Source organism: Cricetulus griseus (assembly GCF_003668045.3).
Source record: "Cricetulus griseus strain 17A/GY chromosome 1 unlocalized genomic scaffold, alternate assembly CriGri-PICRH-1.0 chr1_1, whole genome shotgun sequence".
NCBI classification, from domain to species: Eukaryota; Metazoa; Chordata; class Mammalia; order Rodentia; family Cricetidae; genus Cricetulus; species Cricetulus griseus.
Window position 1 is genome coordinate 147,563,895 of NW_023276807.1, and position 17,734 is coordinate 147,581,628.

At 34.7% G+C, this 17,734-nt stretch overlaps 1 protein-coding gene across 11 annotated transcripts in view; it reads left to right on the plus strand.

Moving 5' to 3' along the window:
- Adgrl3 (adhesion G protein-coupled receptor L3) overlaps positions 1-17,734 on the plus strand; it is a 446,202-nt gene that overhangs the window by 389,195 nt on the left and 39,273 nt on the right. For all 11 annotated transcript variants that reach the window (XM_035452601.1, XM_035452599.1, XM_035452600.1 and 8 more), the window contains one exon: positions 5,286-5,382. In XM_035452601.1, coding sequence (XP_035308492.1) covers positions 5,286-5,382 — 97 coding nt within the window. The remainder of the gene's footprint in view (positions 1-5,285; positions 5,383-17,734) is intronic.

Genomic DNA, 17,734 nt, shown 5'->3' on the forward strand with positions numbered 1-17,734 from the left:
GAGGAACAAAAATTACATAAATATTGTGGAAAACATAGAATGTGGGAGGGGCTCATAAGACTACTGTCTGACTTGAGAGATACCCTCAGATAATGGCTGATGGGGAAGGGAAAGTCAGTGTGCTTCAAGGCTGGGGACTCTGGTATGCAGCACATGCTCCAATAAATAAATGGTTCAACTCTAACTCCAATAAATGTGCAGCACTATTTAGACTGAGGGTATCGTAATGAAAACAGACAAACAACAACAAAAGGGGGATATATAGTTGGGAAGGGAGTATGGTAGAAGGTTTAGGAGAAGTTGGAGCAGGGTTTAGAGAAGTGATCTCATCAGAATACATTGTATACGTGCATGGAACACTCAAAAGAAAAATTAAAATAAAAAATGTTTAGATTGTGAAATGTACAGTCTAAATTCACATTGCTTATGGCAAATAATGGCCATAGCAAACAGAGTTAGAAATTTGCTACTAGAACTGAAATTTACAGAAAGTTATATTTTATACATATGATCCACAAATGTCTTAGATACTTTAATGGATATAATATTTCTCAGCTATATACCATAAAAACATAAATAAGTGATATATGAGAGTGGAAAGACTAGTTCCCCTGTTAAGAGTACTGGATGTTTTTTCCGAAGACCCAGGTTTGATTTCCAGCACTCACATATGGTTCACAGTCCCAAGGGATCTCAAACCCCATACTGACCTTGACAGGTACTGTATACATGTGTACAGGTGTATATATAACCAAAACTCCCTCATAAATAAAGTAAAAATGTAAAAGAAAAAAGTTGCAAAATATGACGTTTGGGGAAAAATTGTAGTTCACATAATGGATGTGCTTGAAAATTGAATGATCCAGTGTGTTTAAGAATACCACCTTTAATCCCAGCACTCAATAGGCAGAGGCAGGCAGATCTCTGAGTTCAAGGCCATCCAGGTCTCCAGAGCGAGTGCCAGGATAGGCTCCAAAGCTACACAGAGAAACCCTGTCTCGAAAAACCAAAAAAAGAACACCACCAAACCGTCTTTGGCATTAATGGTCTATGGCATCCCCCCAAGTTCAGTAGGACACATTGCTAAATTGTCCCTGACTAAGCACACATTATAAGCTTTTAGGTAAAGTGACTGCCATTTCCCAAGACCACAATGTATGATTGTGTGAGTCATGAGTGAATTTGTATTGGGACTGGCAAACTCATCTTCCATGAATCAGTAGCAAATATGATAATGTCTAGATTTTTCCTATGAAGTTTAAATTAAGTAGATAATAATAAGTACAGTTTAAATGAAGCATTCTCTGTTCTTCTTCTTATTATTACTATTATTGTAGTGTTATACATTAAACCAAGGCTCTTGCACATGATGGGCAAACAGTGTACCTCCAATCTACAATTCCAGCAAATGTCTTTAATCATTGAATTTATTTACAAAGCTTGATAAATTAAGTTTATGTAAACAATTCTTTTTATATCTTAACAAACCCGATTCTTTTCATCTTAAAATTTTCATTTACAAATGAAACACTTGGTTATTTTAACCATATCAAGTGACTGAGATCCAAAGACCTTGCTAGCTCTGGAACTCATAAATCAAAGTGGATCATAAACACTATCTTCAAACTTAATGGACTTTTATTTTGCAAATAAAACCATAGGCCTAATATCAATCTAATATAATCCCCACTAAACTTTAACAAGTACCCTATAACTTTCAAAATTTATCAGTCTATCTTAAATATCTTAATAACCACAAATCATAAAACTTAGTCCAGGCATACTGTGTAATCATTAGCACTTTAAATGTAATCTGTTGCTTTCATAACTTTCTGAGGTTTCAGAGTCACAAAGTAGGGGTTTAAAGATGTGCTCACTCAGGTGGGCAGATATTTGTGAGTTTAGATCTTTCAGTCTGTACATCAGACACGTGAATATGAACATTAAAATAAGGACAAATCGGGATGATGCTTTAAGCAGCATCCCCATCTAATGAATTGTGACTTTATTCCTACTGAGTAACTCCTGTCCCTCCCTCTTTTTACAGTAACAGTTTCAACAGCCTTTAAATTAAAATGTCTGATAGTCTGCATGTGGGCCGGCCTGATTGGACTCAGCCTGCATTCCCTGCATTCCACAGTACTAGCTCATTACCTATCACTCTCTGGTCAATTTATTGACAAATATCATTAGGAACATATAATGTTCAAAAGTTTCAGTTGGATTATAACAGACTGATTAGATATTTAACAATACTTCTGAAGACTGAGATCAGGCAATGCAGTTAAGTAATTTCGTGGAAGAGAACACCTTGGTTTGATTGAACCCTGGTCCTACTATTTATCAGACATGATATTTTAAAAAATTATTTTTTCTTATTGTTCCTTTCCTTTTATTATATAGAGTCTCATTATGTGGTCCACAAATTGAGACCCTATTTCCTCAGCTTTCCAAGTGCTAGGGTTACAGGTATTTACCTGTTCTTTTAGTCACAACAAAGTTTTAATATGCTTTTCTCAGTTTTTCCCATGTGTAAAATGGTAGCAATAGTAGTAGTGGCTTAGTCTGTCTTGATTAAGTTAATGTTACTTAGAATAATTGTAGGTGTTCAATAAATTGATGGTTACTGTGATTTCTCAGTGTCCCTATTACAGGGTAGAATGTCACATATATTTCAAGATGTATATTTGTTACACCTTTGCAGTTTATAACACAGTTCTATATTATTTTTATATATCATATAATGCTAAGTTTTGTTAGTCATGGCAATATGACTTTACATAAGTGATAGGTTCTTACATTCTGTCAGAGTAAAACAAAAAATGATGGTGGGGGATATCTCAGGAGTTAAGGAGTTCTCACTGCTCCTCTGTGTTTGATGCCCAGCACCTACATGGCATGGAACAGCCATCTGTAACTCCAGTTCCAGGGCATCTGGTCTCCTCTACTGGCCCCCACAGACACTGCATGCATGTGGTGCACAGACATTCATACAAGCAAAACTCCCCCATAAATAAAAATTAATCCCCCAAATCCTTTTAAAAGCAAATAAATGTTTCAGTATTAACTGTGACTTTTTGTAAGAAAATGTTAAAATTTTCAACATTATAAATGAAAAAAATTGTGGCATATTGTATCAGAGACCCTGTAACATAATAATTTCTAGGTATTTTATTTTTAAATTTAAAATACTAAGTGCTTCCTGTATGGTGCCATAAATCTTTCAAACTCTTGGGATAAAATGGTTAAAAGGTAACTTCCCTTATATTCTATAACTTTAATTCTCATGTTGATTGACAAGAATTTATTAACTACCAAACCACAACTAAAATCAGGTTTGAAAGCTGCTGGAGAGAGAAATGAAATGATAATGTGAAGTTCCCAGATGGATTCACAGAGTCAGTCATGGAGAAAAAAAATTTTTGAGGTTGATATTTATCTCAACATCTAAGCAGTATTCTCTATCAAAGAAGGGATTTCAGGAAAACACAATTCAAGGTGAGAGAAGACTTTAGTATGTGACACTTGAGGCCAAGGAAACTGGAAAATTCAGGAAAGAAAAGAACAGTAGAAAGCTAACCAATTCCTCAGAGAGCTTGGGAGAACGTAACATTATGAAGATGTATGTGGGATGAAGCCATGGGAAAGCATAAGAGATACATCACAAAGTATTGTGATTGCAATTTTAGATTTTATTTTGAGTATTTTGAAAAGCTGAAGAGGTGGCATAGAAAAAGAAGAGATAAGATATTATCCACCATATGTAACAAATACTATATAGACACTGTAGTTTTGGCGGGACATGACTGGCAAAACAAAGAATCAGAATCACTTCCAGGTACTTACTTACAAAAGTTTAATAATATGGGAATCAGGCCAACATCAATTTATAGGATTATATACAGGGAGATTTTATACTTTGGAACAGGGCAATGTTCTACTCACTTTGATCAACCTGTGATTGTTTTGTTATTTATCTTTCATCATTTATTTATTGCAATTAGATATATTTACCTTTTAAGATATAACACTTTAAAAATAAAGGAATGTGTGTGATTAATATGAAATTGTGGAATATATTAAATGAATGAACACCTGTTGAGCCAGTATTCAGATTGGGAAACAAAATGTCCCTGGTGTGTTTTCTCCCCCGTGTGGCATTTCCTTAAAGTATCTGTAAGCCTCTCAACAAATTCTGAATTTTATAATTTCATTGACTTATTCTCATTGTCTCTTCTTCAACAGTATGTCCTTTATTCTTTCTGTAAAGTTGTATCTTATTGTATGGATATGGTATAGTTTTGTCTTTCACCTCCCTATTCTAAGACATACCCTGTTGTCATCGATGATACTGAGTTTTGCTGTGTATGCATGTGTCTGTATTTCAATCTGAGAGAAATATGTGTTATAAGTCAATATGTTGGAATACTTTTCAAAATAGTTTAAGACTTATGTAATTGCCAGATATTCTAAGATTAACTACCCCTACTATTCAAATATAGTTGGAACATGGCCAGCTTGTGAGTTTTGGTTCACTATTAGTAGCAACCAAGTTTCTTAACCTTTTCATCTTGGGAACAGCCTTTGGAACTATGTTGCTTCCTCCCCAGAAGATCAATATTTTTTGATATCTAATTTAATCAAAATAGCAAAACACAATAAAAGAGACAACATCTCCCCAGGACTAAAACTTTCTTTGTCAGTGATCTGCCTCTTAGATATTTAATTTAGAAATAGAAATCACAATGGAAGACTGTTCAGGTATCTATAAAGCTTCCTACCGTGCAGTGATGAATACAGCTGAGAGATCTACTTTTAACTCCTCAAAAGAAAAGTCAGGAGGTAGGTAATCTCTGAAATGTCATTGGTCTCCTTGAAAAACTTCTGGAAAATGTACCTTCAGTAGCATTTCAATAGTATTCTGTGTTCTTTTGTTACCAGATTCTTGTGAGATCTGAACTTTTAATTTGCTGAACTTTTGAAACTATAGTTTTCTGGAGTATCTCTGTGTTTAACTTGATTACACTGGTATAGTAATTTGCCTTTGCTCTCTATGGACAGTTTTAGTTGTTATGGCATGAGCATCTATGAAAATACCTAATGACAAGAAAAGAGAATCACTAATTTTATTTCTGATGTTCTCATTCCACTGCATTGTAAGTGTGTAGAAATGTTTCTTTGCTAGATGCTAGGGACAGAGACCTCAAATAACTTTGAAAGAAAACTTTAAAAGGAGTGTGAACAGTCACTTTCTCATGAGTTTGTCTCCTTCCTTCTCAATTCAGAGCCGAATTCGGAGAATGTGGAATGACACTGTCAGAAAGCAGTCAGAGTCGTCCTTCATCACTGGAGACATAAACAGCTCTGCATCACTCAACAGAGGTAGTTAGGAATGATGTTTCATAATTATTACTTTTCTGAAGAATGTAGGAAGTTCTTAAATGCATTGCTACACATACATGTTCTGACCTCTCCTCTATGTACTAGAAATGTTGTAAGGGTATGAACCCTGGTGAGTGCAGCATTGGATTTCACTATTCTTAGAAATTTCTAACAATGAATTTTTAGGAAATCTTTTCTGAGAGAGATTATCAGATGAGGAACTTATTTTTCCTAATCAGCTGCCACTGCTATAAACTGGTGAGATGTTAGGCCTCATTAGAAGCAGTGAAAATGGGCAATTATGTGGCTGTATAGTCTGCTAAGCATCATAGATTCCCAATTGTCTTAGGTATAAGGCAATTTTATCATGTTTGTGAAAGAAAAAATGTACTGTCTAATACATAGTTGAGGCAAGATAAGGTAAAATTAACCTTAGTGTCAAAACATATATCCAGACAATCTTGGATATTTAAAATTCTAGAGTGAAAATAATGTTTATAATGTTTTGTTCTTGTAACATTTGTGGATGAGATGCTCCAAGATGAACATGTAAATGTTGAAATCAAGTTAACATAATTTGTCATTTTGTTTGTGAGAATCAATGTATCTCTCTGTTTCTCTCTCTCTCTCTCTCTCTCTCTCTCTCTCTCTCTCTCTCTCTCGTTTACATGTGCATGTGGGTGTGTATTCAGTATGTGTGTGTGTGAAAGAGAGAGACAGAGACAGAGAGAGGCAAAGAGAGAGAGGTGATGGGAGAGGACAGGAGAGAGAGAGACAGAAAAGAAAAGAGAGATCAGAAATAACTTTGCTGCCATAGAAACAAGTGAATACAGTTTGAAGTGAGTGTTGGAAAGGACATACAATACAGTTTTATCTGGGAAGCTGTCAATTTTATGGAGAAAATTATTTTTGTTACTAACATTGTTATTCTTGTCTTAATGTCAGACAAATTGATCAGTCTGTTTTCAGCCTGTTTTATAGTGCTACTTAGAAACAGATTATACAGCTATTCTGCTAGATCACTAAATGACCTTATATTTGAAGAGTTACAAATTAAATGCTAGGACAAATGGTATGCAAGCTGAGTTTGATCCCAACATGCATGGTTTACTCTAATCTTGTTGAAGTTTGGGTTTATTTGAGTCACTGAGATAAAAAAAAACTGTAACTAGTGATGACTTTAAATTATCTGTATTGCTTTATGATAAGTAAAAATGGTGAATGAAATATTCATCTAAATACAAGAAAAGGCATTAAAGCTTACAGTCTTATTTCTTACATTACCAAATTTTTATTTGCTAGATTAAGCTCATTTGGAACATTCCTCTCAAGAAGTTTCATTTTCAATATGATGCTCATATTTTCTCCATGAAAATTTACAGAAACATCATATTTTCTTACTTTATTCTCTAAATCATCATTCATACTTCATTGGCCTTGAAATTAATTTGCTACCTGTGTGACCAATGTTATTTGCTGTTAAATAATGCCATCTGTAGAGGTTTTGCAGTTTGATTCTACAAAGAAAAATAGCTTTATCAGTATAAGATCCTGCCAATGTGTCTAAATTCCAGAGGTCCCAGCATCCATAGAAGCATTTTTTGTTTAGAAAGGTTTAGACAATAGGATTTGAATATGCCAGTCTTTTGGCCTATTGTGAGGATGAATACACTATGAGAATTAATTTTTTTGTCTAGTGTGGTAATCAGATTTAATGTAAAGTTACCATGCTATATAAGTTTAGTAATAAATGCTTTAATAAGCTATTTTATGACATTAAACACAAACATATTACATAATATCAATTTTTATTTCCTTGCTGCTAATCCCCTCAAATTTCATCAGTTTGAATACAATGATCTGAGTATGACTGGGCCAATTTGAAATAAATTTAAAGGAAGTGAAAATATTTTGGTTGTGAGCCTAGCCTTTAACCTCTGAGCCATCTCTTCAGCCCGTGAACATATTTTGTACTGACTGATTTTTATATGTTAGTCTGTTCATTCAGATTCCTATTCTGGAGATATCTAAGGAAGCTGTTAGTTTCAGAGTCTAAAATTCATGTAACATGAATAATTTAATTCAGTAACGAACTAGGGAAAGGGTGGAAATTAGTGTTTGATTTGACATGTGTTCAGGTTGTGATCCTTTTCCAAAATATATATTCTCCTTTTATTTGCAATATTAGTGGTTCTGAAGTCACAGGGCTTTCTTCATTTCCTGTGTTAATTTTCCTGTGACATACACACCCCTAAATATGCCAGCTGAGGAACTCTATTTTATTCTCATCTATTTTCTTTGAAAATTTCATACATGTATACCATGTATTTCAGTCAGATCCCTCATTCCTCTCTCACTCAAGACCACCTATCACATCTTCCTTATCTAAGTTCATGTCTTCAGATTATTTATTTATTTTTATTATTTTAAGTTACAGAGTTCAAGTAATGCTGACCATATGCTCATGGGTATGGGGTAATCCTTAGGGGCACAGAACATCCTTCAAGTGGCCACACTCTTAACGAGAAGTGGCTCCTCCTTGCCCCCATAGCAGTCAACTGCCAAATAACATCTGAACTAGGAATAGAGCCTCAGAAGATTTCCCCAGTTCATCCCATTGATTTTTTAAAATCTCAAATGATTAGAATACTTAAAATTTTTATTTCTTCAAATTATATCTCTAAAGATAGTCTTTAACCTCGTTCTTTAATCTTGTCTTATTCCCCAGGATCATATCTTCCCTGCATTCAGACGTGTGTAACATATTTAGGTATGTGACATCCAAGATTCATATTTTCAGATAAACACGTCAGTCACCCCAGCAATATAATGAATCACATCTGTGCACTCTACAGATTATATCCTCTATCATTAAAATAAACATCTTAGATACTACATCTTTGCATCTTCATATATTCTAACTTCCCATTCATTCTTAGGTTCAACTATACAATTTAGAAATTCTATATCCACATCTTGTTTTTTTTTTTTTTTTTTTTTTTTACTTTAAGAGTACTGACCCTTAGAAACTACAAGCTATGGTTTAAGAAATTTTTATTTTTAATTTAGGTTTTCTTTCCAATCATATTACTGCTCAGTATATCAGAGGAGTATCATTTCTTTTGTATGTCTTAACCTATGTCCTTTCAGACAATCTCAGGATTTGTTAAGAATCTGTCATACAGGGCAGAGACACTTTTACTGGTTCTTGTTGGTATTTTGATTTCCTTGTTTTCCCATCTGAGATATTCTTTTCTGAATAAACTTGTTGCATTGTACATATTGACTATATCAAATTATCATTTTAGATTTCCCAGTATAGTAAACTTGATTGCTATTTGGACTTTATTCTTAGGTTCTATATAAAACCCTGAAAACTTAATTGGCAATTTTCAGGGTAAAATTTTATGTATTCTCTTCCCAAGTCTGTTTAGCCTTCAGTCTTAAAAAAAAAAACAACTATCTGTATTCATGAATTTTTTCCATAAATATTACCTAGACATTTCCAAAGGTTTTTTTTTTTTTTTTTTTTTTTTTTTTTTCCCCATGTGCTTGACATTGTGTTACTTACCCAGGAGGCTCTGCAGTTCCTGTAGCCAGGAGCACTACCAAAATACCATTTCTGATGGCACTATCCCAACTGGGAAAGGAATCTTTAGACAAGCTGTATGGTGAATGTAGAGTTTCAGCCAAATGTAACTTTGAGTGAAGCCGGCCTGTCCACAAACTTGACTGTCAGCTAGAGGCTATTTACTGCTTTGCTTAAATATTTACTATTTTGTTGGAAGGCTATGGCTGTACTCAATCCCAACTCCTCCCAGACTATATACAAATAAATCTTTTTTCTTTTCACCTCTGTATTCTGGCACTAGTAGGAAGGTAGTATAGCCATCTTTTTCATTCATACCTCCTTCTTGTCATCTCTGTTCAGAAAATCTCATCTTGAACAATTGTAAGATAATATGATCAACAGTAATTGAAACTTGAGTTTAATCCAAAGATTTTTATCTGGGTCTAAATAGAAATTAACATTCAGAAATTAGATTTTATTAAGTTTATGTTATCACAAGTATTAAAATTACATTTAGTTTTCTTTCTATTTAATTAATTGAGTTCAGACTTTTGTTTACAACCAAGGTTTTCAATCTAGCTCCGCCAATGTGGTGGGTGTCTCAACATCAACCCTAGCCAGCAGTAATTTCAAAAAACATAGTTCTTCTGAATTAGAAAAAAGTTTTTTCCCAGAGGAATGACTTGGCTAGTGTTCTAGGCTTTTATTTCTCCCTTACTTTACTATCTCTTTTGTCAGCCTGCCACACACATTCATGCAATCTAAATGCTAGGTATGGAGGTCTGAGTAGAAAGACTGCAGTTATCTAAGCTATATTGAATTTATTGAATTGTTTCATGTTAAAAGGATGTTCTTTACATGTGTAGCACTTACTTATTGATATAGCTAGATTTTTATTTCCAGAATTAGTATTGTATCAATCTACAAAAAATTCTTAATACATCTGTGTAGGCAGTAGAGTTATGATGATCTGTGACAACCTATGTTCATAGACTTGTAAGAACACAGCTACCTACATTTTAAAAGCTGGCCTGACCTGACCTGCTAGCAGCATTGTTGATGAAATGGGGAGAGATTGCCACGGGGGACGAGGCGGGGGGAGAGACTGGCATTTGCAAGTCCTGACTCAATTGTGTAGCCATACACAATACTACTAAGAATTACACAGTTTAATTCAGTGACTTCTGGCAAAGGACTTAGTCTCTCAGAGTCCATGGAATAAGGATCTAAATGGAATGAAAACAGATTCTTACCAGTGTCTCAAGGAACCAGACTTTAAAATTCACTGTTTACTGCTCAGGGTTCCTTTCCTTTTTATTATCCAGAAAAAGATGGAATGAATGAGTCAGTTCCCTAAATGTCAAGTAAAACAGATAGTGATAATTTGCCTAAGATGATGCTAGCTGGAGTATAGCCAAATAAATAAATAAAATGAATAAATATATAATCATGCTGAATTGTCTATTCAAAATTAGAAAAAAATGTAAATTACATCTAACTATTCCTGTTTTCTGTTTTGCTTCGGAGCTATATTTTAGTATCAGCCAAATAAATATGATGTACTTTTTCCTCCCTTATATCAAGATATAGGCAGACACTGTCTTCTGTTTACTTACCAAACCCTACCCTACCCGCCAGGAGCATGGGGAACACTAGTTCAATTCAGACAGCCCAGCTAAATAACCAGTTTATAGCCGAGCAGGGATGTGACTAGACCTGTTTTTAACTCATGTCTTCTCAGAGCCCCTATTGTCTTTCTCAGGAGGTTGGCCACTGAAGCAGAAGCAAGTTCATAATAAATCACCTGCTGCCTCATTAATATTCAGGCTTCTAAACATATTTTGTTTTTATGCTTTTAGAGGGAATGCAAATGAACAAATGTAAGGGGTGTTTGGCTGTGATTAATGATTTATATAAGTTAAAGTTATGAGGGTAAAACAGCACATGCACTCAGTGCACTTTATTAATATCAATAAATATGATGTGATATATGTACATAAAATAAGCAATACTGCCCCAAAGCCTTACTGTTCTGAAGGATTATAAAATCACTTGCTGTAAATATTAACCAGCTCCTAATATAATCTGACATCTACATTGGAAGTTTTCAAAACGATTTAATAATCTGCTTATCCTGGTAGCATAGCATTATGAATTGGAGCTGAATGCATCACCTAGTTTTTGTTATGAGCAAGCATAATGAGGAGCAAATAAATATGCTGGGACACAGGTCGGCTTTTCTACTATTGTACTTATTCTAGGACCTTTGTCATTTCTGTTACTCCTATGGGGATTTCTGTATCAATTTCTTCCTTTGTATATGTCATCAATGAAAGCCAAAACAGGGGCAATAAGATAAAGAACAGTTAAACACTGAGCCAAACTCCTGGTATCCAGTTGTAGAGAGGGAGGAATGATGAGCAAAGGGGTCAAGACCACACTGGGGAAACCCACAGAAACAACTGACTTGACCAGGGGGAGAACATGGATCCCATTCTGACAGCCAGGGAACCAGCCTAGGACTGAACCAGGCCCCCTGAACGTGGGTGTCAGTGGGGAGGCCAGGGCAGTCTATAGGACCTCTGACAGTAGAACCAGTATTTATCCTTAGTGCAGGAATGGACTTTAGGAGCCCAATCCCTATGGAGGGATAGTCTCTCAGCCTAGACACACCAGGGAAGGGTGTAGGTCCTGTCCCAACTGATGTGATAGACTTTGATGATCCCCTGTGAAAGGCCTCACTCTCCTTGGGGAGTGGATGGGGGGGTGGGATGGAGGGTTGGTGGGAGGCATTGGGAGGATGAGAGGGAGAGGGATCTGGGATTGGTATGTAAAATAAGATTTTTTAAATTTAAATAAAATTAAAAAAAAGAATTCCCTGTTAGAAAACAATTTTCTGTTAGAAAAATAACCAAGTGCAACATAAGTACAGATTTCAAATATGAGGAACTGAATCAAATAGGAGTCATGGTATTACTGTGATTCCTAGCTTAGTGTCAAAAATGATAGGAATGAATACCCCTCCACTGGCAAAAGGAAACACAGTGTATATCTTTTTCATCCTAGGGGTAACCCTATTGGTTTTAATTTGGCAGAAGCAAGAAAGTGTTTCTGAGCAGTTTCCCAGAACTCCGTCCACTCTTTTTCATCTTTGCCGTGTGATTAGCTCCTTCATATAATCTAGTCTCATGGAAAAATTGTACCATAGTGAACAACTTGAATTTGCTATTGTTATTATTATACTTAAAGAGTTCATAGATCCCTTTACAAAGAGTTCTCTATGAATGGCTAATCAGCTTTCTGCCTTATCTATTCCTCTCCTATAGTAAACTACAATCTGGCAAATTGTTAAATAAGTGTTCCATATACTCTTTACTTTGAAATGTGACTACATTTAATATAATTTTCTAATGGCATAATTTGGGTTTTTTTTGTTTCAGTATTGAGTTTTTGTTGTTGTTGTTGTTGTTGTTGTTGTTTTTAGAGCTAGGTGGAGATTGCAGCATAGGAAATGGAGGCATGTTTTTATTTAAAGGAAACAATAAGCCCTTAAGTTCTATGTTAACTTTTCATTGTTGTAGTGAAACATCCCAAAGGAACAATGGAGATTTATTTTGCTTCATGGTTTCAGAGTTTGCCATGCAAAGTAAACCAGCTCCATTGATTTCAAGCCCCTGACAGACCTCGGCATTCTGAAAAGTCACCAGAGAGAGGAGAGCTGGTCACTTCAATGGCACCTAGAAAAAACAAAGGAAGACAGGCAAAAGCCAGGACAGAATATGGTTCCAGACCTATTTTCTCTCAGAGGCCTCTGATTTCCCCAAATTACAATAAATATTTTTTTCATGAATCTATTTCTAAGTGACTTTTATTTTTAAATTATGTAATATGGCAACTAGACATAATTTTGAAGTAAATAGGAATTAACTCTATCATATCACAAGTTAACATGTGAAAGATGACATATGTTTAGGAAAACAACTTATTAGAAAAAGTAAAAGTTGTCATAATTATGCCACATTCAATTAAAGTAACTCTATTAAAATATAAACAAAGGCTTATACTAGTTTAATCTTACTTTCAGTATACCAAGTATATGTTTGATAGATTCTCTGATGGTTTTCATCACGTTTTTTTCCCACAATTTTTCATCCTAAAAATGTGGTTCATTAAAAGCCAGAATCCACATACAAGAGAAAACCTTCCATTTTTTTTTCAGACATATATTTTATTGCTTTCAGTTAGATAGTTCAAATTTCATTCATAGTGGGCCTTTTGAATGTGATTTTTATGTGTTACATAATATTTTTAAATGTCAAAAATAGTGAATTATACTGAAAGCCTTGTGTTCTTGATCTAGATAAACTGTTTTATGTTACTAAGAAATCATAGTTTCACTGGTTCAGAAGTTTTATTTGGAAAAAATGACCAAAATATGAAAATTAAAGTTAAATCTTTGTGATTAACTACATGCAATTTGTAGATTATCGAGAATTTGATTTCCAGAAAAATGAATCAGTTATGTATCAATACTAGAATCAAGTATATTTTTTTACTAAGTTATTTTTATTAAAAAGGAACTCAGGCTTCCTGCCATTTTCTGTGGTTCAGAAAAGTCAGCCTCAGGATGCTCTTTTGTAAGTGCTTGGCCATCATTTCCAGCTAAATAGAACACATAAATATGCACTTTGACCACAAAACATGAGGTTTAGGAGTGAATGACTGGCTGGCATGGATGGACACACTGTTATCTCATCAGTGAGGTGTCCAAAACAAAAGACTACCAGTGACACTTCATCTTGGCAGTAATGAAATTAACTGAAACAAAACCAAAGGGAAGACCCAAAAGGAACATAGGTTCATAATATCTAAGAGCAGCTGCTTCCTCTGTTGTGAACAATTTTCATGGAGAATTCCTAGTTTGAATCCCACCACTGTTGGCTTAAGTCACCAGACTCTGCAACACAATTTTTCCTATTAGTTTTTGAAGCCATCACTAAATATCTAACACATCAGTTCCTTAATCAGCAACATGCTCAGTCTGTTGCATCTGATAACATGGAGGAAATAACAAATGAAAAAAATAAACCTGAATTTTAAAATACTTAGAAGAAAGCATGGGTTGTCTTAAAATTAAAACAAAACAAAACAAAAGTAGTGTATATAAAAGAGGTATGTGAAAAAAGCACAAATAGTATATATAAAAGATATTAGTGCCCTGAATATATAAGGGATAATCATACCAATAAATAAAATTCAATAATTCAGAAGCAAAGACAAAAATACCAAAACCAAAACAAACAGAGTAAAAAAAAAGCAGTTTAGGAAAACAAACTCTATGGTCAGAAACATGTCGCACAATACGGATTAGAGAGGACAGCAGTGACAGGAGGAACCAAAATGCAATCCTGACATTACTGAGTGTCAGCAAGAATTTGACACACTGTATTGCTCCAGGGTATGTGAGCTGATAAGAACACATCTGACATCGTTCTAGTGTTGAGTTGTAATGTAGAAGCAATGCACACATTGACCCATGAACGTGACTTCTAAACATCAGTTACAGAAAACCTTACTGGTATGTACATAAACCAATTAAGGCAAAGTAAAAGGTCTGAGACAGGTGATTGCTCATGTCCTAACCCAAAGCTATGAATTGCAATATTAAGGAAGAGACTGCAATTGGGCATTCAAAGTCCTTCATTTTATATCGAAGTAACAATAAGCCATTCTGTACTTGGGAAATGTGTCATTGAAATCCATCTTAATAGATTGCCAGCAAATGAATTAGCTATTAAAAGAAGCTGAAGTATCTCCAAACCATTTGAATGAAATTTAATAGGCAGGTTGATTAAAATTTAATAGCAAACTTGTTGGCTATTAAAAGTTCACAGTGTGATAAATCAAGATGTCAGGTGTTCAATTTATGACTTTAGAAAAAGTGACAAATGAGCTCTTGACTTTCAACAAAATATTGCTTCTTTGACACTTTGTAACTTCATTCAATGTTTGAAGTAAAACATTAAAAATAGGAGCTTATGCTGTTTTTTATTTTACACAATTTTTAAGGGAGTAGGATAGATTGCATTAGTTGTTTTAATAAATGGCTTCATCTTGAATGTATGAGTATCTATTCCATATAAGACGGAAATGGTTAATGATCACATTGTCTTCTTGTGGGAGGGGGAGATAAGGGTACAGTTACTATTTTTTTATAAAGAAAAGTAATGGGAGGAAACAAAATATTAAAAGTAGACAATATCTTTGAGTTGTTTCTCTGTGGTTTTCAAAGACTCTGTAAAAATCTACTGTCTTACATTTTTATTTAACTATTTTATATTGCTTAATATAAAATAATTGCAAAGTAGGTGGAAGAAAATTAGTGAACTCATAGAAGGATGAAAATAAAATTCTGTTGAAACCTTGTTTAGTTGGAAGGGATCCTAGAAATGCTTGATTATTACTTGATTGAATTATTTACAAGTGAGATTACAAGTGTCATGTGTGACCTTGAATCCCAAAACTGTATGTTCAAACAAGATAGAATCACAAAGAACAGAATGGAGGATGAATTAAGGAAAAGAATTATCATGATGAAACTGATTAGGATAAACAGAATATTCACCATCCCTCTGTAAATAATAAGAGGTTGAACACTCAGGTTTATTGTTCTGTGGTTCCTAAGGAGGAGCTATAATCTCCTATTTTATTGAATCATTAAACTTTAAGTCACAAAATTTTTGGCCATCCAAATTTGGTGATCAAATAACAATATAAGCACATTAAACTAGGAAGTGTGAGGCACAATAGAGAAAAGCAATCAAATTATTTTCAGGGCTTATCAGTATACTTTTGTTAGCTTGCTGTCAAGAAGAAATACTGTTTGAAATATTTCTCTGAATGATAAAATAGACATTAGAGTTAGATCCAGACTTTCATCTTGTCTCAGATCTGTCTTTGACTTCACAGTTTGAAAGCACACTGATCTATCTTAGATTTCCAGTCTCAGTCATAATCGTCACACTGAGCAGCCCAGGTTATACTGTCATCCAGGTGTCCCGATATCAGAACACTCATTCCACTGCCAGAAGGAAAGAGGTAATATGTTTTGTGGGCAAACTGCCTATTGAAATGACAGGGTTTACTATTCTACCATTTGAAGTTCACTCATTCAAAAGTCGTTATCAGTCTCAACCTGCAGGTATTCATGAAGAAAGACATGAGGTGCCCTTTTTAAATAACTGTCTTCTCCGAGGGTTTCAATTTAGACTGATTGTCTAAATAACTCTCAAGAGCAGCTTCTCTGAGCTGTTCAACATACAACATGAAAATCCTATTTCTATGCATCAGTCTTACATCAGAAATAAAAGGCCCAGGGAGTAGCTCTTTCTGGGTTACTATGAATATGTTGAAATTCAACCTTAAATCCTTTTCTTATCTTACTGGACAACTAAATCTCACTTCTGCAAGTGTACAGGTATGAGGAGGTGATGACCAGAATTCAGATTAACACATGGATATTTTAGATAGCTACTTCATTTTTAGTCTAATTTCAGCTTTTTCTTTTCCCTTTGATTTGTGGCAGCTACTTTGTTTTTCTTTGTTTGGGGACATTGTTGTTAACTACCAAAATTAGCATTTAAGGAACATTTTTTCACTACAAATAATTCCGTAATTGCTTATTTCTTCCTGAACAACTTCAGTAGTGAGTGTATTCAGTGTTGTATTAGAAGCAAACAAGAAAATGTCATGAGAAATTCGCCAATGGGAACACTTTAAAAATTATTCCAAATTGGTGATAGAGAGATGACTCCGTGGTTAAGAGAACTTGCTGATCTTGCAGATAAACCAGGCTTGGTCCTGGCACCCATATATGGTGGCTCATGGTGGCCTATAACTCCAGGTCCAGGAAGTCTGATGACTTCTGTCTTTTGCAGGAACCAAATATGCTTATGATGTACATGTTATGTTCATGTTTACATACAGACAAACATTCATACGCATAAAAATAAATTACCCTTTTAAAAAACTATTCAAAATTGATTTCACTACTCTTAGACATTAAGTTTTTCATTTGTTAAGCATAGGGTATTTTTGTTGTCTTTTTTTACTGAGCTCTACACACTTCATATACAGCATTTAGGAGAACTTCAGCATCTAGTTTCCCAGGAGTTTACATCACAGTGTAAAAAAGTGAAGCACCACTTAAACAGTTTTTCACACAGTTAGCCATCTCCCATTCTCACAAAGACCAACTTATTTGTGTCTCCAAACTAACTGGTAAGCTTAACTTTTCAGCTAAAAAACAGTGACAGATGGTCTGTAAACATTGAACTTCTTGGATGTCGTCAGCGATTTCACAGCTGCCAGAAGGGAAGTTTACAAATCAGAAGTCAGTTCCAGGAAAGAGGAAGAGACAAGGTAGACAGATTCCTGGAGCACAGTTTCAGAATTCAAAGTGACCTCCATCAATTGGGGAAACAGCCAGAAGCAAACAGAACAGGCTGTACCAGAGATGGTACAGGACAGGGCATCACCAGAGAAAAGAGAGAAGTACCTTTGCACCCCAAAATGGAAGACAACAGGTTCTGTGCAGCTTTTCACCAAAACAGTTCAAGACTGGGCCACAAGCTGAATTTGTTTTTTGTGTTTGTTTCTCTCTGCACAGTCAATGCTACCACTCAAAAGTATAATTGCTTACCCCATGTGAGTGCAGGCTGTAAGAATGAGGTAATCATATTTCATAAAGGATGGCTCCCTTAAAGGAATGCTGGTTAATAA